The 24,126-nt window shown below is 39.9% G+C and overlaps 2 protein-coding genes across 2 annotated transcripts in view; both read left to right on the top strand.

The window, feature by feature from the left end:
* The first annotated feature begins 1,676 nt into the window (after window positions 1–1,676).
* LOC121960711 (OTU domain-containing protein 1) lies at window positions 1,677–3,826 on the top strand. The gene has a single exon (XM_042510546.1). It carries the CDS (start codon window positions 1,909–1,911, stop codon window positions 3,262–3,264), a length of 1,356 nt encoding a protein of 451 aa, XP_042366480.1. The 5' UTR covers window positions 1,677–1,908; the 3' UTR covers window positions 3,265–3,826.
* A 3,280-nt stretch (window positions 3,827–7,106) lies between these two features.
* si:ch211-285f17.1 (sickle tail protein) overlaps window positions 7,107–24,126 on the top strand; it is a 135,528-nt gene continuing 118,508 nt past the window's right edge. Inside the window, exon 1 of the mRNA XM_042510691.1 lies at window positions 7,107–7,289. Coding sequence (XP_042366625.1) covers window positions 7,220–7,289 — 70 coding nt within the window. The 5' untranslated portion in view covers window positions 7,107–7,219. The remainder of the gene's footprint in view (window positions 7,290–24,126) is intronic.

Raw genomic sequence — 24,126 nt, forward strand, 5'->3', positions numbered from 1 at the left:
GAAACCCACGGCAGTCTAACATAATTGTGTATATTAATTTTTTTTTGTTTTTTTTTTTTTTTTAGGTTTTTCTCTACAGCTGCATTTTTGACTGATTCCACTGAGGTAATATCTTCTATATTAAGCCACTCACATTCTTCCCAAAATGCTGGTACTCTGATTCTGTTTCAAGTGATCAAGCTGAAACAGTCAATGTGTTAAAAATAGAAACTGAGCAGGTTTGGCATGTAGCAGTCTGCTGCTGCTGGTAAGTCAACATCAGCCACTTCCGTTATTTTACACTGTGTGTCATACTCTATTATTTATATAATAATAATAATCAGCATCCATTACCCACAAAAATTAAAATCCAAAAATGATGTTAGTAATTGTAATAATACTAATAGATCCAATTGTAGTGCTGGTAGAAGTTCATTATTTTATTTGGCAGGCCTTTTAAAACAGCACACTGGTAGTTTTGAAAAAAAAAAAAAAAATCATTATTCATTTATGTAATACAATAAACTTATTTACATTTTTGTCTTTTTTGTGAGTTTTTGTTAAGTTCAGTTTTAATTATAGGCTATAAAAATGACATATTTTATTTAATGGCGTATAAAGGAGAGGTGTTGTATATATTCAAAAAATGTTCAATGTTCTTGTCATACTTATTAAACCTCGATAATATATCTGCCAACATCCAGCTTGGCTTGGAAATAACTTTAATTCTAGCCTGCTCCTATACATGAGCTAGGAGTCAAGGGGGTTTGTTTCGACTAAACAGAGTAAAAAGAAAATGTGTCTACTTTAACACGTTACTATTTTACACATCATCGCTCAAGAGCTGTGACTGTGACAAATGTTTTACATTTGTCGACTTGTGGTCAAACACTGATCCACTGACACAGTCGGGACGTGAAAGTGGAGAAATGCGTCAAGCCGCATACCAGCAGCGTGAACAACACCGGACACAGCCGATGTTGCCTTCAAAATAATAGTCTCATTCTCGTTATCATTTTGGTACCACTCATCCGCTCTCGGTAACGAGGCCTTACTAAAAATAGTCACGTTGCGTCGTGACGTCACTCACGTGCGACCACGTACCAGTTAACGTTTACTGCTCGCCGCCGTCAAAACTACCTAGTAGTTAGCTAAACGAATTTAAGTTTGGAAATTGAAATGTCAAAATGGACGTTTGGTTTTTCAAACGCCCACGGACAGAAAATGTGCCGGACATGTTGGATAGTTGTTCATACACACCTGACGAGGAACAGGACAGGGAGGGCCCTCTTTCTCTACCTGCCAGAGCCAGTGAGTTAAAAGTTATTTAAATTTCTTTATAAATTACTCTCTCTCTCTCTCTCTCTTCTCTCATATATATATATATATGTATATATATATATGTATATATATATATATATATATATATATATACACACACACACACACGCACCCGGTTCAGATATGATATAATTACAATTATAACATAAGAAGGGACAGGCAGATGAGGACAGAAACAATTATGTTCAGAAAAAGAAGAAAAAAACAACAAAATCATGTTATAGCAGGATAGTTTTTCACGTTTTTTAAACGGTAAAAAAAAGTTCGCAATAAGAATTTTATTTTGAAAGCATATCGACGGAAGACGTATTGGTGTCATGCGGTCTGACTTGACCCCGTTAAAGCAGCCCGTGTCTTGTTTCAGCTCGAAGTCTAAAATTAGGGAGGCACCCCAACAGCAAATGACGCAAGAAGTCTAAATTGGACAGTCTGCTCGTCTCCGTGTGTCAATGATATGAGGACCGAGGACCGTGGAAACGTCCCCTACAACTCCGCTGTTGTTGATGACATGGGGCGTATTTTTAGACGTTGTTGTCATCTCTCCGTAAGAGCCCGGCTGCGGCGTTCAGTATAAAGGACTCCTTCAAAATGCAGCTGTACAACAGTGTGCTGACACACTACCCGAGGTCGTCTCGCAAAGTTACAATAACTTTATCGACCGGATCTGAGCGCGTGAACGGGACAACACCGAGCTCCTCTGACGCCCCTAAAGCAGGATTTCCACAACCAGGCGCAACTTCAACAGCCAACGGGGATCCGGAGAGAGAGACTGCTTCTTCCGCAAACATGCCTGCCTTTTCGTGTTACGAAGCTCCGTCTATAAGGCCAGTTTACTTCACATCGACTGCTGAGATATTAATCCGCAGACCTGATGGGGTGGAGAGGTCTGTCCCTGTCCATGTTTTGAGGGAGTCCAAGACAAAACCGCCTTCTCCCGTCTCCCATAATAGTGAAAGTATCCTCTGTGATGACTCTGATGTGATTGTGGACTTGATTGATCATCTGAGAAATGGGACGGATGAGCTTTTTGACTGTCCAGAGCTGGTTGAAAATCGTATTTTCAACAGTATGAACATGTGTAGACCCAGAACAGAAGAAAACAAGAGGGTGTTTGGAGATTCAAGTGAGGACGATACAGTTTCAGTGACTAACGCCTCCTTCAGAAGCAATGGATGGGCCCCATTACACCAAGAGGAGCTAGATCCTTCCAGAGACCAGCCCGATGACCTCATAAAGGAAGATTTTCGGGATGTGAGCACCGGCGAAGCTGCTCCAGCATCAGATGAGAGACGGGCCTTTGAGCTCAGCGTTCTTCAGGAGGCACCGCCACAGAGATGCCAAGAGAGAGAAGATATCAACAACAAAGTGACCCGGTACTTGGCTGAAGTGGAGAAACAGAACAAGTACCTCCAGGAGAGGCACAAATATCGGTACCACATCATTCCAGATGGCAACTGTCTGTACAGAGCTGTGTGCAAAGCCACGTACGGGGACCAGGCGAGACACGGCGAGCTGAGGGAGCAGACGGTGCACCACATTGCTGACCACTTGGATGAGTTCAATCCCATCATCGAAGGGGATGTAGGAGAGTTCCTGATCAACGCAGCCCAGGATGGTGCCTGGGCCGGCTATCCTGAACTCCTCGCCATGAGCCAGATGCTGAACATCAACATCCACCTGACAACAGGGGGGAGCCTGGAGAGCCCCACCGTCTCCACCATGGTGCACTATCTCGGGGAGGAGGATGCTTCCAAGGCGGCGATCTGGCTGAGCTGGCTGAGTAACGGTCACTACGACGTCCTTCTGGACAAGTGTCTCCCCAACCCGGACTACGAGGACTGGTGCAGACACTCCCAGATGCAGAGGAAAAGAGATGAGGAGCTGGCAAAGTCTATGGCTGCGTCTTTATCCAAAATGTACATTGAGCAAAACGGATCTGCGTGAAAGAAACACTGAATATCGAGAATAAAATGATACATACTGACACAGTAGAAGGCAGAACCACAGATTCTGCTTGGTTTCTACATGCTTGAAATTATTTTTATAAGATTTATATTGTGTGAGAAAGGACGTGCAGTGCACATACTTTGGTTTTTCTATACCAGTGTTGCCAAATATACGGCAGTGGTTTCTGAAAGTGTTTGAAAGTGTGTGTGAGCTTGTTCTTTTTGATGGTTTGGATGATGTTGACATGACTGTTGCTGATCTGTTTCTTTATATGGAAGTGCCTTTGAGTATTTATTTGCCTTTTTATCGGCAGATCTGTTATTTTTCTATAATGTTTGTGCTTTGTAGGCCGTTGCCAATTACAGAGCAACTTCATTTGTCTCTATGGCTACTGTTGATATCTGTACAGCTGCTCTCTTTTGCACAAACGTCCTATCAGAGGAGGCCAGAGAGTTTGATTTCTGTCTTATAGAACAATGCAAAGGTTCCTCTTCTGTTATTCCAGTTCTTTTTAAGGCTTTTGACAAATTATTTCAAATAAAGCTTTAAAGAAACCTGATGTGGAGTGATTTCATGTCTAATTTATGTTCATCGCCTCATATGAAGTGTCCTGTGTACATTTCCACAGAAATCTTTATTCAGTATCACAATGATAACATCAGCAACATCTTCGTGGGTGCAATATTTTAAGTTCCTGTATGGCTGCAATAGTGCCAGTTTTAAGGTATACTGCTGTATGACAATTGATGATTATCATACACTGTAACAAATTGCTTTAAAAAATGCAGCCAAATTCTAACAGTAATCTACAGTTTTTTCAAAATACAGTAAAACACTGTACATCTTGATGCTCTTTGGAGCCAATATTAGATTGTAAACATAACAATCTACTTTAGAATACTGTAATACGTTTAAGGGTAATATACTGTTAAAGTAATTTAGGGTATTGACAGTGTGAAATAATAATAGGATGCTGGCGACTACAAAAATCTAAATTGTGGAAAAATATTACCAAATTCTGGCAGTATTGTACTCTTTTTTTCAAAATACAGTAAAACACTGTTTATCTGGTTAGATGAAGTGATGTGTTAACTATTCATCTTTCACCCCCTGCTGTCTGAAATAAAAAGTGGTGTTTGGAATTTATTACATGCAGTGACTCAGGAGCCTGCGGCCTCCCAGTCAGGTCAGGCGGCAGGACATAGTGTATAAAGTGACTGTGGTCTCAGTACACGATCACAAGGGGCCTGTGTTGTGTCAAAGCTATGTGGAAGCTGAAAGCCGTAGAGTTCAATGTCACTGTGTAGCGCTAAAGTACATTGTCACTGTAATTTGTGGATTTATGTGGTTTTGTTTCAAGCTGTTTTTTTATAAGTGATTTTATAACAGTTGGAGGCAGAAGAAACAAGCTGTTGTAACGACACTGAAATATCCCCTTTGAGTTCATATGATGGATTTGTTAGGAACCAGCTGCTTATTTGTAAATTCAGCAGTTACAAAACAACATTATCATTAATTTAGTGTCCTGTTTCTGGTGAATGTAAGTCCAATATTTTCTGTCTTTCAGCTCTGTTTTTGGTCTCCAAGGGGATATGGCTAACCAGCTGGACTCTGTCCGTCTGCTGAGCAGGTACTGTACTCTTTTTTAATATTTATACAAAAATGTTTCATGTAAAAATTCAGAAAATTGATTTTAATCTTTTACAAAAGATTATGTCCACAAGTGAAGTGTCTTTTTCTAGTACTAAGGCATTGTTTAGTGGATTCATACACCACACCGCCATTCAAAAGTTTGGAATGACGTGTTATGTTGATGTTTTTCTTCTAATGGCTATATTGATATTGCCTCAATATAAACTGTATAATTCAGACATGAATAATGCATTATTTCATATTTGCAATAGTTTTGGACCCCCAAAAAGTGAAATGATTCAAACTACCCCTTTCACTTGTGAGTCTATTGTAGAACTATTGTACAGCATTTTATTCTCCATGTGTAAAACATGAATGTTTTGTGTGCAAACCTTCATACAAAATAACATATTTGTAAAGAGGACTCTTTTACAACCTAAAAGCATGAAAGACCACTCAAAAACTGACTGTAGCCTTCCTAGTCAAGCTTTTTTATGAGGCGATCACAAACTTGTGAACAGCAGAGCACGTCACAAAATACCCCTCAACAAATAATGAAAATGTTTGTGAGAGATAAATTAAACACTACAGGCAAGCAAAAGAGTTATACTTAACCCTTTGAAACCTTGGAAAATATGATTTCTTTCAAAATCATGTGAAGAAGACAAAGAGCAACTTGAGAAGAAATGACCCAAAAATCTGCAAGAAATTAGGGAAAAACCCAATAAAAACCAAACCAAAGATCTGAAAAAAGTGCTTAAAATCTAAATAATTATGTAAGTTATTATTAATACTTAATTATAAATTAAGTTAATTAAAAACATAGTTTTCTAACGCTTTTATTGGCATTTTAGAAAATATTTTCTAATCTACAAATTTCTTGCAATATGTAGTTGCTCGGGGTTTAAAGGTTTAAATATGTGTGAAAGGTGTCTAAATGCAGCACAAGAAAACTGATGTTGATCCAGGTTTCAGAGGATTAAAAAAGAATATAGCATGTTTTAGTGGCTGCCTTTAACTTTGATCATCAGCAGGTCTACAGTTTTATATAATAGCCTGTTGAGATTTTGCCAGAGAGGAAATGATTCAGCTCTTTGGTTCAGTTTTGAAACTGCATGTGTCATTTCTGACACAGTAGTTTGTTCAGCAGCTGTGCCAAATTGCATAATATTGTTGGTTTCCCATGCTTTATGATGCATCAGCCCGCCGAAGGCTTTACTTCTTTCTTCCATTAGATGGCATTATAGCCCCCCATATACATTTTGACAGTTACTTTATTATAAAAAGGAATTTGTGTCTCTTTCAAAACAGATTACAATGAGGGATTATCAAACCTACTGGATTGAGTGAATGGACTCCACAGAGTTCAGTTTTTAAAAAAAATATTTTGGAAATAAGTAATGGTCAGCTAAGCAATTTAATGTTGAAAAGACGCTTAGTAAATGTCTATTATCAGTCGATTTTTCAAGGTTTAAAAATGAAACTTTTGACGTCGTCTAGTGTTAGCCTAGATAAAAGAGTAATGTGTTTGTTTGACAAAAAAAACAAAACAAAAAAAACATTCATAATGTAAACGCAGCACTTTTGTTAGGTATTTACAGGTTTATAATGTATTTTAAATACATTAAATGATTTTAAAATATGGTCTAAATCCGCTCTGTAGGCTATGTAGCTGACAAAACCTGGTCTATGATAGGGCTAAAGCTTGGAGACGATTTTTAAACGACATCTATTGCTAATTAATGAATTAATTAATAGTTGCCGAGCTAATTAAAACGTAAAACTTTGTCTCAACTTCCTGATTAAGGTAACTGGAAAATATATTTCCCACGTGGTCCCACAATAGTCTCTTATATCCTAAATCATCAGTATATTCAGCTTCCTATGAAACTTTATTATGTATCTTTTCCCCAGAAACCTTCACAGTGATGACGTAACCATGCAGTCATGTGGACATTAGGGATAAAAAAAAAAGTTTTTATGTTTCTGAATGCGGGAGGAGAGATAGTGGCTCTCTGTGGAGCAGAAAGTGTTGGTGCACCTGGCAGTGGGCAGGTGAGAGTTGGACCGAGCGGACTGTTTCACCGCAGTACTGGCACACACTCAGCTCAGGGCGCGCAGGGAGCACAGCGAAAGTCAATGACAGACGCTCCCCGCCGGTGTGGAGTGTGTCCGTGTGTGATTCCCACGCGCACAACGCACGGGGACGCGTTCACCTCAACGCAGTTCAGCCCGCGTGCTCGGAAGTTAGCGGATACTTTGAAACAGAGAAGACGGTCGGCGGTCGCGTGGGTCTGACCTGAGAGGTTTTGGACGGACAATGTCGGGGCACCGGGTGCAGTTTGCGGACCTCCCTCCGAGTGAGCACAAAGGAAGTCCCAAAATTCACAGTAAGGAAAAATATTGAGTTTTATAATCTCATCTGACGTTCATTTCACCACTAATGTATGTGGAAAACTCGTGAAGTTTTTGTCTTATTTTGGGGGTCCGCTTGTTAGCTGTCAGAATTTCATACGCTAGTTAATATTTAGTGTTTTGTAGTAAAATGAGTCAAGAAGAGTTGGAATGTGCTTTCCCTTTTCTTTCATATACGGCTTATTGGGTTGTTGCAGTCATAATGCAAGTACTTATATACCGCAGCCCAGCTGTCTTGAGGGGGACACAGTTTTGCTTCATAAACCTTGGATTACATGACGATACCTCTCTGCTTGCCAAAAATAATTTTGCATTGTATTATAGGTAACAAATTAAAGTTTTTTAAATAGTTTTTTATCATGCCTCCCAATTTTCAAGCAAAACTTTTAATTGCGGTCTTATTAGGGATGCATGGATTTTTTGTGGATATCCAATTCGGCAACATATGACAACTTATTTGGCCAATATTGATATATACACTTTTTCCTCCCACCTACTTCTGGTGATAATTAAGTCTCTCTTTAATGGAATTAAAATCATATTAATCATAGCTTTATTCTGATGGGCCACCAGTAGGCAGAGACATGAAATACAGTGTGTTTTAGTGCCTGTAATATTTATTCAGTGTGCAAAATATGATAAATACTCTTCAATTTATAATTGGTGTTTTGTACATGTTGACTTTGTCAATAGTAATTTAAAAAAAAATTGGTTTGTACTATCAGCAGGTTGGCCGATTGCAATGTTTTATTTCAAAGCCAATATCGGCTGATACCGATGACATGCCGATATTATCGTGCATCCATGTGTCTTCTGTCTTTGATGTAATGTAAATATGTGAGCCATGCAAATGTATGTCGCTTGTTATATTGCACGTGTTCCCTATGCGTGACTGGTTTGTGGAGGTTGTGATGACCTCTCACCTGCATTGCACTCCCCATCGGTGGTGTGATCCCACTTACTACACTTATCTGAAGTGGCAGTTGCCCTTTACGTGCTGCTGCTAACTTTTTATCCACAGCGAGTGTAACACTCCTCATGCTGTCTCAGAAAGGTGACGCTCACCTTGAGATGCATTTAAGGATCACTTCACTTGAGTGTGAAGAGTGTAACACATTAGTGGTGGTTTTTATATATATATATATATATACATATATATATACACATATATATATATATATATGTATATATATATATATATATATATATATATATATATATATATATATATATATATATATATATATATATATATATATATGTATAGAGACAATGCATTCAGGGCATTCGTGCTTTCAGCACACAAGTGGATGCTTTAAAGATGTGATTGCATGTGAGGCGCGACAGAGTCAGCTGTGCCTGCCTCTGCTGCTGCAGTGTGTGCACTACAGCATGAGACACGGAGAAGCTGAGCTCATCTCCATGGTGACAGGTTGAGTGACAAGACACGTGAGCAAAGACGCAATGGAAAATTGCCAGTTTACTGCAAAGCCCTCCAGAGGTGCATCCACAGCACACTCATGACAGCGCATGTGCAAGTTTGTGATGTATTTATATCAGCTGTGATGGCAGCTGTTCTGGCAGTTTGTTGTGTTTCTTTTGTGTTTTGTCACAGTCAGTTACTGACATACATGTGGGAATCAGGATGAAAAGTGCTGATGTTGTGTGCAGGTTAAGCTCAGGTTGTATGCGGGGCATGCCAGGTCGGTGCATGGAGGGACAGAATGGCAGCTTCAGCAGCAAACTGCACATTCTGACTCAGCCCATCCGTTTCTTCTGCTGTCCAGATGCAAGTGACAGTGGGGTCAAGTTTCAGCGTCTTCTCTTTCTCTGATGGACACACTAGCAAACACGCACACACACTACTCTCACGTCCACTACCTCACAACTATTCCTGGTTCACGGCCAAGTTTCTGGCCATATTGTCCACTCAGGCACAGATGGTTTACCAAACAGGCCTACCAGGCACAGACCCAGGGGCCCAAAGTGTCAGGAGCCCTCCTGACCTTCACCTGCAAAAGGTCACTCACATTAATATGTACTGACAAGGAATAGATTTAAAATGACCACAAAGGCAAAAAAGACCATAAAAGGCAAAATAACTCAAAACGACTACAAAGAGACAAAGAGTAGCACAAAATTGACACAGAGAGAAAAATAAAGTGAGTCAAAACCACCACAAAGTTGGTGTATTTTGCATTTATGGATGAGAGGTGGTGGGGCCTTTTGCATATCTGTGCCAAGGGGTCCGGTGGCTCGTAATCAGCCCATGCTATAAGGGATGCATCGTCAAGTTTTAATACCCACTCACTTCTCATATTAGACATGTGAAACACAAATAGCACCTGGATGGATAGCAGCAGAACAGTGGCTCCTCCATTCATTTTAAGATTGCTGTGATGTTGCTAATGATGTTGCTGTGACCTAGAGGGAATACTATAGCAGATGTGAATAGTTTGTTAGTCAAAGCAGCTTTGATGGAGACCTGATGGTAATTTTGTTCATATAACACGAGTTAAAGCAGTAATCTGCAACATCTACATTTTTTAGGAGACATGGTCATAACTTCTGTCTTAAACAACAGAAGGCACTGTGACATCCCTTTTCCACCTCAGGTCATTTTAGAACTGATGAAGTCAGCATTTTTAGCTGTGGTACTCATAATTAGCCATGGTGGTTATTTTGAATCTCTTTGTAGTTGTTTTGTGTCTCTTTGAGGTAATTTTGAGTCTCTTTGTAGTTGTTTGGGATCTCTTTGTAGTTGTTTGGCACCTCTCTGCAGTTATTCGTGTATCCTTGTGGTTGTTCAGCTATTCATAGTTGTTTAGAGCCTCTTTCTGTTTCTTTGTAACAGCATCTCTGTGTGGTCTGTGTGTGGTGTCTCCAAGTGTAGTCTTTTTGATGCTCTTTGTAGTCATGTTAGACTCTGTAGTTGTTTTGTGTGTCTTTGTAGTCATTTGGCATGTTTAGTAGTTTTATGTTTCTTTGTAGTCATTTTGAGTGTCATTGTAGTCATTTGACATCTCTTAGTAGTCATTTTGAGTGTCTTTGTAGTCTATATAAGTCTCTTTCTAGTTGTTTTACACCTGTTTGTATGTGTTGTGTTGTGTTGTGTCTCCTAATAGGTGTAGCTATTCATAAATGTTGTGAGTCTCTCTGTTTCTTTGCAGCTGCGTCTCTTTGTGGTCTTTTTGTGTCTCTTTCTGGATAGTACATGCTAATTTGAGCGGCATTTTGTGAAGTTCAGTGGCCCCTGACACTTTGGGCCCCTGGGCCTGTCTCCAGTAGGCCTTTTAAGTAATCTATCCATGCTACCAACTTTTCCTTGTAGTTGCTAATGCTGGCTGACAGGAAAAACACAATAATTGTGCCAAAGGATGTTTTCCAGGAAAATCCTCGTAAAAGCTTTCATGAACAGGTCATATGTTTAATCTTGTGTTGTACCAGTTGCATAGCAACTAGATATAAATGTGCTAGATTATTACTTTAACCTTTCTCCTTTTGCACTGCATTAAGGTGAATTTGTAAAATTATAGAGAGAAAGTCTGAGCAATAGTGTCCATTGTCTTAATTGTTGCTACATGGAAATGCTAACATGTCTATGAAAGGTTCTCATAGTGAGTTAAATATGGGCTTCATCATGCAGTAGAATGGCTGACAGTAGTGCTGCACATTCAATGAGTAAAACAATGATACGTCTTTCAGTAAGCTGCTTTACATCCTGGACAGCTGCACTCCGAGCTGTGATGTTTATCGTCTCAGGTTTCCAGCCATATATGAAGATTATGTCAACCGTTTCTGGAGGGGGATACGCAGCCTTGATTGGATGGCAGAATTGCAGATATCGCCTTCTCTATTCCCATCAGTCTGGTAACAATTCTCATGAGGAGAGGGTGGAGCACTTCAACATCCAACTCAATCACCAAGTCGATCTTCAGAAGAAACAGCTTCAAGCTCTCTGCCAAGAAGTTTTGTTAACTGATGTTGTTAGTGGAGTTCATTCCATTGGTCTTTCTCCATTAATTCAAGTCTGTCATGTCTCTTTGTCCACAGGCCAATTTAATCAAATTGACTTGTTGTGAGTCCAAATTTTCTGTCATCCCATGACTCCCTTTCAAGAGCCATCTGCTTCTGCTGTCATTTCACTGTGGGATGGGACGTCACTTTGCCCTCAATAGGCTATACATTCATTTTCTTTGTATGAGAAATGTTACTGCTTAAAAGATTAGTAATTAGCAGCAATTAGGGCTGGATTTGATGTCACTGTAATTACAGCCTCAACGATTCGTGAATGGATTGTTCAACAGATAAAAGGAACCCCCAACTATTTTGATCATCCATTGATTTAATAAATAATTTATTCAGTCATTTATCGAGCAAAACTACTAAACCTCAGCTAGCCTCAGCTTGTTATTTGTAAGGATTTTCTGTCTTTTTACTCATGTGATAGTAGACATACATTTGTGTTATGAACTTATGAACAGACAAAACATGCAATTTAAAGATGTAATCTTGAGTTGTAAGGAAATTGTTGTGGATATGTCACTCTCTTCAAGATCAAATAATTCATCTGTTAATTCTTTGATATAACATGGAACAAAGTCATCTCCTGCAGTCGAACCAGAGATGCTGCAGTTATATTTTATGCGTTTTAACCATAAACTGTATGTTCAAGTGTTTGTTTTTTTTTCATAAGTTTGGCTATAATTAGGTATTTAATGCTAGAAAAATGGTTTTACGTCATGATTGACAGCTCTGTGTGTGCTCGTGACCAATGGCACTGCTTGCAATTGGTTGAACAATTGTATGGGTGGTAACTTGATACCACAGAGAATGGTACTTAGCTGATGTTGGCTCCAAATGATTTCACCAGTTTAAGATGGCATTAGCCAAATCCAGGATATTTTGGCGTCATTTTTGCAGTGGGAGTAAATGGAGACGTGTCAATCAAGTTTACAAAAGGTCTATGGATTTGACCACAGGCTACCTGAGAGCCCTGATTATGGAAATAATTGCTAGTTGCAGACTTAAATTGAATTATTGTAACAGATAAAAGGATTAAGCAGAAACAAATGACAAATACTAAGCACATGAGATAAAATGTGATAAAAGGACACCTGACTTAGATATGTGACCATAATTGTGAACATGTTTAAACATCAAAACCCACACATTTACTGTGGTATGTCTCAAATTCCAAGCATGTGGTTTGGTATTTAGAGGTGTTGTTGACTGGGAGTGTCGGGTCACACCTGTCCAGTAAACAACTCTAGTGCCCTCTTACCTCATCACAGCCATAAATTAGATATTTGCACGCATGTTATGTGTAGCACAATAACAACAAGCAGAAATCACATGCTCTGCTTTAGCTTTAGCAAAGATACAGATTGCAGCTTTCAGTTAACACAGCTGGGTGGTATCTTTGGTGTATTAAAGATGAATGGTGTTTGCATATTTGGATGCAATACCTTGTTTGACCTGACTATAATGAGCAGCTCTTAAATAACACAAAATTTGTTACATGTCTATTATAAAACGCTTAGCAAAACAAAAGGGTCCAAACAAACCATCGCAGCAACAGTCTATCATAATAAATAGACACTTTGCAATGCTGCTGACTCAACTGGCCCTGTAATACTTGGAGCTGAGTTTCCACTTTGCTCTTGTTAAAAATGCTGTAATCACATATCAGTGCCCTTATGTCAGGATGTCCAGGAGAAACATAAACATGGCTCCGTGCTATCATACTCGCAGTCCCTATGTGATTTCCTGGAAATGGTGAATGCTGTGTTGGAGTCGCACAGAACGTGCTTCTTTACCAGCAGCTCAGGAATGCAGGTGGCGTCTGTGCCAGTGTCAAGCCTTAGAAATCGGGGGCAGGCGCTGTCTTTTCAGCTTATAATTCTCTTTGAAAACACATCAAAATAGTAGTGAAGGTGAGGAGAAAGCATGGCCTTAATTTCTTAAGACATATTTTCTATACATAGTTCACTCACTGCTATTAATGTAATCATTTTAGTGAGTGCCTGTCCACTCGGATGAGGTGTGAAATGCCACGCTGGGTATGCTGTCCTGTTGAAGATGCTGATCACATTCGATAGGCACTTGAGATGATCCTTCTGGAAATAGCCAGGCCCCTGAGACGCTAAACAGCTGTTTTCACAGCGGATTAAAAGCCTGTCCCTTAAGGGCTCTTAAGTTCCCCTTAGAGAGTAGATTTAAGGGCACCCTGTGGCCTTGTGTGCCCGAGAGTAATATGCGGTTGTTTTTCTAGCTTTAAATGGGGATGTTGCTCTGATATAAGGCAGTAACCTTGAGTTGATATCCACTTTGTTTTTTGTTGCTTGAATACTGAGCGTACTTTCCTGTACTGTAGGGAATCACACAGCTTGTCCGCATGAGGTTTGTTTTCAAAGATATTTTCAATGCAATAAGCTCACCAATATTTCTTTCAGCTTTTTCATGAAGCTGGAGTTGACACATTATTATACTCTGTCTTTGAATTTGTCAAGACTGTTATGCTGAAAAGGTCAGAGTGAAAATAGAAATCAAGAGGCTCACAGACATTGCAGAAGAGCCTAATGTACTGTAGGTCCGTCTTTTAAAAGACATTAGTGTGTATTTAATCTCCGGCACTCTCACATTTCATCCGTTTTCTGCTGACCTTTTCATATCTTTGCAGCCACTTTATTCACTGTATCCGGCTTTAATGTTACGTACTCACAAGTGAAAGTGCTCTCTGTTTCTTTTTGGCCTACTCTTAAAAAAAAAGAAGAAAAAACAAATGGCATACTATTTTCTGACTTCTGACATTTTATTCCGTCATCAAGCGTCTGTGAGAAAGGACTTAACATAAAGGTCGTTCTCGAGAACGGAACTCAAAGGGACATGATATTTTGAAAAGACAAAAAAACCCCAACATATTTACAATAGGAGTGTAACATACAGCGCAGTATCTTATGGCTGGAATCACTCCTGGTTGAGTCATTATCTCTGTCTCACTGAGTGGCTATGCATCATGAAACTTTGCGTGCCTCATGAATTATCCGTCCTCCCCTGACTTCTCTTGTATCTTCAGCAGCGGGATGCCCGTGCTTTGTGGAGAGGAACCAGATGTTTTCCTCTTTTTTTATACAGTTTTTTTTCTCATTGATTCCCCCTCTTGACTTCCTTCCTGAAGAAGATGTGATGAAGTATCTATAGTGTCCTCAAAACTGCAGCAGAATGAACTCAGTGCATGATGTCAGTGCGAAACTTCACCACCTGTTATGTGAAGAAAAGGGAAATAATGAAGTTCACCTGTTCGGCAACAACAATTGACACGGTCCTCTCAGCACCAGGCTCTTAAAGCTTCTTATTGGCTGCTGAAGCTGAGCTAGAACTCACTCACATCGCCACTAGACACCACGCCATTGTCTTTCCTACTCTTCGTCTATTGTCGCCTGTGGAATCAGCTGAGGAGTAAACAAACACTTCTATCTTGTTTATAGTCCTCTTAAGTCTGGAAGGATCTAAGGCCTGATAATACACAGATGGAAATGTACAATGTTAAAATGATGACTCCCAAAGGGTGCCACAGCTCTCTGCACTGTTGTCATTCATCCGCCCAGAGCAGCGCTCTTGAAATATCTGTGCTCCTTTATTGGTGATTAGAGACAATCTGGCTGTATTTCTGTGCTGTTGGGACACAGGGTGTAATAACTTTCTCTGCACGCTCTCCCTGAGCACTAATGATGCATGATGCCAGTCTCGATGACATTGTTTTCTCAGAGGTGCAACGGGACCAAAAAATTGACTTGGACACAGATGAGTGAGAAGTCAAATAGCCTCTCCTTTGATGTTGCGGCGAGGTCATGTTCAAAGGAAAATATCAAATAGGTATGTGGGGGAGAAAATGAGACAGTGTTTATGTGAGTAAAGTTGTTCGCCGATGCTTAATATTAAGTTTGTGTCTGTGTGTGTATGTGTGTGTGTGGGCACCTGATAATTAGGTTTATCTTTAAACTCCATGCTGACGACAAGTCTTTTATTCACTAGCTGAGATTTTAATGACTTAACAAATCAATCAAAAGATCTGGGTCACTGCCACAGAGGTCGGCAAACACACACACACACACACACACACACACACACACACACACACACACACACACTTAAACAAAGGAACTTCTCTGTCTGCAGTCCTCATTGTTCGTTGTGAAAGACACTTTTAACCTTGTTTGATGAGATGAGAAGATTGATGCCACTTTCATACCTGCATGGTAAATATGAGGCCACAGCCCTTTAGCTTAGCTTAGCACAAAGAAAACTGAACAGCTCATCTGGCTTTGTCACTGGCCATTTTGCAAAAGAAAGAGTTGGCATTTAGAGTTTCTGCAAACCATGGATGAATTAACTTTCTACATTTCATACAAAATATATAAACATTACCAAAATGAAATAGCCGGGATTACATATATATATGCAGATTGGGAGGCGGAGGCGGAGATGGTAGATGGCGTGACACCTTGACAAGACGACTGCCAAACTGCTGACCACTGCAGACTGCAGAGACGTCTGTGATATTTCCAGCAGCGATTGTGCCACTCAAAGCAGTTGTTTTTTAGAAAGACATAAACAGAATTTCCAGTGGTGATTTCCAGTGGCAAAAATGGTTGTTTTTACGAGACATCTGTGGCATTTTTAGTGGCGATTGTGCCACCAAAAGTGATTGTTCTAGCGAGACATCTGTGGCATTTCTTGTGCCAATTTTGCCACCAAAAGTGGTTGTTTTTAGCATGGCAGCAGCAGCATTCTAGTGGGGATTGTGCCATCAAAAGAGTTTTTCTTAGTAAGACTTTGGCTATGTTTCCAGTTGCGATTGTGCCACTAAAAGCGGTTGGTTTTTTGGCGGACATCTGCAGCATTTCCAGCTATAATTGTGCCACCATAAACATATTTTGAGCCAAAAATGAACTTTTCTTAACCATAACCAAGTGGTTGTTGTGCCTAGGAATAACCACACGTATCCACAGCATTTTTAGAACATAAAACTGAAAACTGAAACATAAAGAAATGTTTAGTTCGTTTGTTAATATTAAAATGCTGACATTTATTCTGGTCACTTTGGTGGCAAAATCTACCCAGCCAGCCCCTCTAAGCTCACTAATTAATACATTTATGTTGTTTGTTTAATCCATAAACAATGTTTTGGTGTCTTATATAGAGCTATGTTTTGTTTTACCCTTATGGTGACGACGAAGCTCTTGGCAAGAAAGCGCATCTCCCTAAATATTCCTTTAAGTTGTAAGAAATGTGTATAACCACCACAACATCTGCATGTATGTCTGTGACTGTATGTAGGTGTGTGTGTGTGTGTGTTGTCAGTTTGCCATTGAGTAATATTTTGTGTGAAGCTTGGGTTGCTCAGACACATCATCTGTACAAACGCGGACACAATTATTTCAACATAACTGATAGAGAACCCAAAAGCATACAAGCCTGAACACATTTTCCCAGTAACGCACTGTATTTAATAAGCTCCTCCTGATTTAAAGTCATTTACGCTCACTTAGGTAAAAACAAGCCATCTGACACCACTCATTAAACATTCCAAACATTTTGCTTCAGTATCTAATTCGATAAGTGAGCTTGTGGATGGGAAAAGAATCCACTCCCAGTCAATACCCACAAGCCGCTGCTGTCAATGTGATGAATGGGAGGTTTATTGCGAGGATACAAGTGGGTGTTTATAAGAGGATGGGACGCCACTGATTGGGTGCGGTCGCAGCGAGGGGCCTGTAGGAGGAAAGCATACATCTTGAAAACGCTGAGAAGTTCTGTGATTACCCGACAACACGTTTTCCTCCAGAACACCCTCAGCTGCAGTCACACAGCAGTTATCCGTTCCAAGTGGTCGCAACTTCTATTTTTGATGATAACAGAGAAAAATGAGTGGCAGAACAAGCGGCGACCTATTGCTTTATCAGCAAACTTCCTATGGAAAACTTTATCAGCAACATTATTTGAAAATGAGGAAATGAATACAGGCGGTGCAGTGTGAAAGAAATTCTTTGGCACTTCCTGTGAATTTTCAGGTCAAGTTGGACTAATCCATTTTGCTCCCTGGAAAGTCTTTGAAGCATGCCAATAAGTGTGGTGCTGGCATCAGCAAACGGCTGTTGATCCTTTGATCCAAACTTTAATCTGAAGACAAAGGATTTTTTAATTAAGAGCCTTTTCTATTATGTCGAGCCACCTACATTTTAATCCAGTCATTCTCTGTAGGTCAATCTTTTTGATTTAAAGAACATGGCACTGACAGAAATTTGGTCTCTTTTTTCCAGAAATGTTACCAATTACACTGTTAATTATTTCCAGCATTTTACAGGATGTTGCTCTAATATTTCACAATAGATTACTATAAAAAATGCTACAGAAATTTACTGTTAAACTAATGCAACAAGTAGCTAGTAATTTATTGTAAATGTACAGTGAAACATTTTACTGTGTATCTATATCACTATCATTTTTGCAGTAGTTTATTGTGAAAAATTACACTTGCATCCCATAAAACCCTGGAAATAATCATAGCATCTTTATGTCCATATCAGTGTCATTTCTCCCATAATTTACTGTTTATTACATTTGCATCCTGTAAAACTCTGTAAATAGTCACTGTATCTTTGTATCTATATCACTGTATTATTTTTACAGTAATTTATTGTTTACAGTTGTGTCTTGTAAAACCTTGGAAATAATCACATTTTACAGTAACTGTGAAATATTACACTTAAATCCTGAAAAACCCTGGAAATGTCAAAGTATCTTTATATCCATATTACATTTACATCCTGTAAAATCCTGATAATAAACACAACAACTTTCTACACTATTAATTATTTCCAGGATTTAACTGTAATCTTCTACAATAAATTACTGTCAAATGATACAGTAACTTACTGTGACCCTAATGCAACTAGTAGCAAGTTATTCATTAGAAATATTCAGTTAAACATTTTACAGTGTAGATACAGTGTAGAAAATCATATGTACATAGTCTGTTCCTTACTTTGATTGATTACTGCGATGATTTTGTCGCATCGTCTCCTTCCCCAGCCCTTCGCTTAACATACCTTTCCATTTAGCTTATCAGAGCTCTTCCAGCTGCTGTGGCGGAGGAGGCGAGACTCAGTGATATTTAACAATCAAATATGATGTGCCGCCTCTCTGTTATGTATGAGAAGCTAAACACCACGGATGATGCAGACTTGGCTGTCAGGAGCCACTGCAAAGGCCAGCAGTTGTGTAAGAGATTTAATGGCCGAGCCTGGCCGTCTAAAGAGGGGCAGCAATCATCGGACCTTTTTGGCAAGGTCAGCAAGGTCCTTTACTCTCCGCTTCTCTTGTTCAATCGCTCTAATAGTCAGCCTAAAAGATACTTTCCCAACCTCCAGATGAAACACTCTGTGGTTTCTGTTGTCTTCTATTTTGATTCATAGTGCTTATGTTGCGAGTAATCTTGGAACACAATGAATAAAACAATGGCAAGATGATATTTTTGACATTTCAGTTTGTTATTAGGATGAATTAGAGCGTGAGTTTTGTCTGCTGTCCTCTGTTTGAACCGTCACTTCGAACCACAGCATAACTGCTTGTAAACTTAGATAATGACAGACAGATGCATGTGTCTATTTGCGTGTAAGCGTCCTGCGCTCTGATGAAGTTTATTGAACGTTTTTGCACTTTGCTAATTCTCAAGCCATTGGGTTCATGTCCCAGCACGGCCAGATGAAAGCGGAGCTATCGGTGTGTGTTTGATGCCTGCTGCGTCCGTGATAGAAACAGCCCCTTCAGTCATCCTGTGCTGTTGTGACCTGAGTCTAACCAGCTGTATATTTTAGACCACCAGGGTGGAATGTATACTCAGCATTTATAGTCTCCCTAAGACACAGCCATGCGATGTGAACTCTTCATAGTTTCCTAGATGCCTCTCTTGAGAAAAGGTTAAGAGCACATTTGTACAGGGAGTTGACAGTCTTAGCTAATCAGCTCCAGGGTGAGCAGAGGGCTTTAATAGTGCAACTACAGAAAACTGAGTGGAGATTTACTCGGTTTTCTTTTCTTATAATGCAGGTTTCTGCTTTCTCTTTCTACGGTTTTCTCACAAAGGTAAACATTTTTTTTAATATAATGTAAGATATTAAAACTGTTAGATCATCCTGCACTGGAAAAAACGTTTTTAATAGTATAAATAACTTTACCTTGAACTTAAAGCTGCACCAATCAGTTTTTTCTTGTAAACAATGACTCAAATGTGCAAAGTGAAGGGCATCTGTCGTCATGAAGAGGGCCAATGATTTTTGGGGCCGATGATGATACCGATTTTTGGGAGTGAAAAAATTAACCCAAAAAAAGAATACTTCAATCGTCAAATATTTGGGTATATTTATTGTATATGCCATTACATGAATATCAGATTTTTTATTGACCTGCGATATGTGTCAACAAGCAACTGTTTGCTAACAATTTTGCCACAATAACTATTTCATATTGTGATATTATATCAGTGTTGTGTTAACTGCTTGTTCCACTGCACCCAGGTGACCAAAAAATATTTTAAAAAATCAACGAATCCCCTTTAAAGTTATTGTCAATATTGAGTCAAGACGACTTAAAAGTTCTAGTCATCATTTTTAGACTTTTGTATCATAATTTGTTCATTGTGTCTTATTTTAAATATTCAAACATTGGTGTAAACTCACCAAATTATGTTTTTTGAGAAACATTGTAAATGTATTTCTCTATTTCTCAGCATCCCTTATTTTATGGTTGACTATTTAGGGGATGTCATGTCTCATGTCTTTTCTCTGGTAAATATTTAAGCAGACATAACCATGATAAAGATTAGTATGCACTTCACTCCCTGTGCACATGCTGCTTACTTTTACAGCCACTGAGAGTAGCCTTAGATGCTCTACCTTTATATTAGCATGAACAACGTTTGAAAGTGGCTCTTAACTTAACTGGAGGAGCTGAAAGGACCATGTGGCACATGAAGAACTGACTTTGATTCAGCTTCAAAGTGAGAGAATAAATGTGACTGGAACGCAAAGCTGACCAGTGAGCCCTGCAAATATGAATTAACAGTTGTTGATCAAACTCAGTTTGTTGAGATTATGAGACTGATTTGTTTAAAAGTGGTTTTACATTACTGAACAATGTTTCGCACCAGTTCAGTCAGCTCCCATTTTTAGGTCATGTGTTTTCAAGTTTAAAATGCTTTTAAGTGTCTCACAGCTGTTAGTGACCATTATCTACCCACAGCTGCTAGTTATTATCCGTCCAGCAGAAAGCTTATTCAGCAGCAGCAGCCAATCACTGAGGTGAGGAGAAGTTAGCGCAAACTTTCCATTGACCTTTGGGACCTTAAAGTCCCTCAACCCCTGAGTCACCCGAGCCCCTGCGCCTGCCTCAGAACTTGACACTAAATGGCGCCTGGGAGTTTTAATATCACGGGGATTGTGGGTGCTCCTGACTGATAGAGGTTTGGGGTTGGTCTTTGATGTTCTTTGTGCTTCTTAATGAAGATCAGACTTTTTTTGTTGAGTTTTTGGCCAAAGCCCCCTCCTTTTTCCACTCAGAGCAGAGGGGCAGCAGAGATTGAAGGACCAGTTTTACCTCAAGAGAGGAAGATTTTTTTTCTCTCTCCTCTTCCCTTCTATACATTTCTCTTTCTCCCCCACTCTTCTTCCTCTCCCTCCCCTTCTTTCTTTAATCAGCCTCCCCGGCACCCGGAGCGTCTCTGCGTCTCTGAGTGAGTTCATCAGTTCAATGAGGACGCCTTAGCCCAGATGAATCAGGCCTCTGAAGTCTTTTCATCAGCACCTTGGGGAAGCGGGAGGTGTGCTGAGGGAGACCGCACAGCACAGGAAACACACCAAAGGGGGTCCAGCTCAGTCCCGACTGGATACAAACACTGAAACGTGTGTACACAAACCTGTGACATGGCAAAGGGTCAGGGCAGATTTCAGACAGGGGGTGGGCCAGACCAACCTCTGACCCAAGTTCTGAAATTGAAAGCCAATCAGAAACATGTGTGCCAGTGCTCTAATTAGGTTGCTTTTCCTGCTGAAAAGACACGTTTGATGAATTAACTCAGGGAGACACAGACCCACAGTTGTGTCATTGCACTTTGGAGTTGCTCAGCAGTTTTGGGGCCAGATGCATTAACAATGTGTACACACAAAAACCATGCATACGCCTTTTCCCAAACATAAACTGCTATTTATATTGGAGGAATATACAGTGAGAATGTGCAAACTTGAGAACTTGAGATTTATAAAACAGAATCTGGCGTACACACTGCTTTGGAAATCTGATGAAAAGAATGCGTATGCACATTTCTGCCTCGGTTTGTACACACAATTTCAGTGATGAACAGACAGTTTTTTGCATCTGGCCCCTGGTGGATGTGATTGACTCTTGTCAAGTGAGACCTTTTACTCTTGTCAGTAAGAAGTTGTGGAAACTTTTGCTTCTAAATGACACTTACAGAATCCCTCTTCTTCCCAACGTGGGCCTGAAATTTAGTGGATAAACAGCAGATGTTGTGTCATGAGAATACCCTTATCCTCCAGTAAAAATAGAGATAACTCTCTGTTTCCCATAAGCTGGGCTGTCTGCAATTGCCTGCAGTTATTTTTTGTGCAATTTATTACAATTAGCCTCAAGTCAATGCTATTTCTAGCTGAGGAACAGGACTGTTAATTCGTATTATTGCCATAGAGGAAAGCCATAAAGATTTGAGCTCATTATTCCCGTTGGAGCATTTGGGCCATAGCATAATGAAGAGAAGTGAAGCTAAAGAATATCTTTTGTCTTGAGACCACCAGAGCCATAAAGCATGGCTTCATATCTTGCAGACTAGCTCCTTCAACACTGTCTTTCATCTATGGTCTTGCATCTTTGCCTCCATCATTAACAGCGTGGTAGCTCTGATTTATTTTTACCCCCCCTCTATCTCCAGCTTCATATTTAGTGCCCTCATGCGCCCTTCTCTGTGTCTCCATCACTTTGTGTCCCTTTGCGTCAGATCCTTATCTCTGTCCTGTGTTTGTCCCGGCTGTGGCCCGTGCTGTTGGTTCAGCAGATCTGTGCTGCTGACTGAAGCTTCGTGTGTTTGTGTGGCTGTGCACGTGTGTCTGTGTGCCTGCCTGCTTGCATTTATGTGTGCAGTTGGAGGACTTCCTGTTGTGTTGTGACATGGATGCTGATGTTTGCTGTCACTGCAGTTCAGTTGTAGCTGTTTTTCGTTCACTACTGACACTTTTCGTAGTGCACACACAAAGCTTGGTTATTTCACGATTTTTTCAAGATTCTTTTTAAGTGTTAGTCTGCTTCTCAGTAGTCTGAAGTGGATGCAGGTATGGAACCTGCGTCTGAGCACCATTCATTTTTATTTAGCCACCATCAACTGTTAATGATTATTACTTTGTTCTTTTTTTTTTAAAAGTTTATGTCTATTTACAGCTGTTTTGCATCACTTTTTAGCAATTTTGTGTCTCTTTGCATATAAAATGTAATATCTGTTGGGTTTGTTCTGCTCTTTTTTTCTATCTTTACCTTTTTGGTGGTCTTTCTATCTTTCTAAATAGTTCCTAACCCCCCCCCCCCTCCCACAAGCTATTTTCCGCCCACTCAAGTACATGGCACTGTCACTTGCTTTAAACTCATCCCTACAACCGTTCTCATGACTTGGAGTTTGGAAAAAGCATTCATATTCATATGTGATTTCCCATCCAAGCACTTGGCCAAGCCTCCTGCCGTGCAGCCGAGGAACTCAAGAGATGCTCAACGAGGAATGAAAGAAATTCCACATTAATGAAGATCTGTGGAGCGTTGCATGGCTGACTGGCCTAATCTGTCTTGCCTGTGCAGACATTGGCTATAAAGATGTAGAGATTAAAGTGAGTTTTTAAATTACTGGTTTTAATAGACAGAATGCATTTGGGATGAGGTCATGCTTTGGATAAACTTTTGTTAGGTTTCATATTCTGTGAGTTATGAGTGACATATTTTGCCACTGTAAAATTCCCACCATGTGTCCCACATGGCTCAACTAGTTGGATTTACAACGCATGATATAATTGTAATGATTTGTGCATTCGTGATGTTGAGTGGAATGATACTCACCGGTAAAAGTATGTAAATTTATGGGGACGCTAATATGTCATTTGAGAGCTGTCAGTTTGATTTAGACACTCAAGCGGTGAAAACCTCCAACGAAAATCTACTTTCTTGGCAAGCTCGTGTACACACAGACATGCACACATGCAGATATAAACGCAGACACACACAGATTATTCACAATCCCCCTGAGAGCGCTTAGACAAATGGCATTTTGACATGTTAAAGGTCAAAAATGAAATAGTCGTTTTGAGCATAAATTTGGGCACTGTGCAGCTTATATGGCAGAGAGGGAGTCATCAGTATAACACATTACTTTCTATAGGTTGAAATACCACCAGATTTACTGCAGGGAATTTGTGCTTGACCACATTAAGCTTCACATCCTTCAGTGAGCAGATTCTTGAGCAGCATGTTTCAGACAGGATGGATGGTTTCTCTTTGATTAAAGGTCTCGTGTAGGATTCAGTGGTGTCTACAGGTGAGTGTGAGTGCAGATTGCAACCAACCGAAACTTGCTGTGTGCTAAGCATGTAGGTAGTTGATGTGAAAACGCAAATGGTCCTCTCTAAAGTGAATGCTTGATTTGTCCATTCTGGGCTACTGTAGAACGTCATGGTGGCTCCGTGGAAGAGGACATGCTCT

This window comes from Plectropomus leopardus, chromosome 21, assembly GCF_008729295.1.
Source record: "Plectropomus leopardus isolate mb chromosome 21, YSFRI_Pleo_2.0, whole genome shotgun sequence".
In the NCBI taxonomy this organism is placed as follows: Eukaryota; Metazoa; Chordata; class Actinopteri; order Perciformes; family Serranidae; genus Plectropomus; species Plectropomus leopardus.

Coding starts and splice junctions, on each gene's coding strand:
- LOC121960711 (XM_042510546.1), top strand. CDS start 1,909: ATGCAGCTGTACAACAGTGTGCTGACACACTACCCGAGGTCGTCTCGC.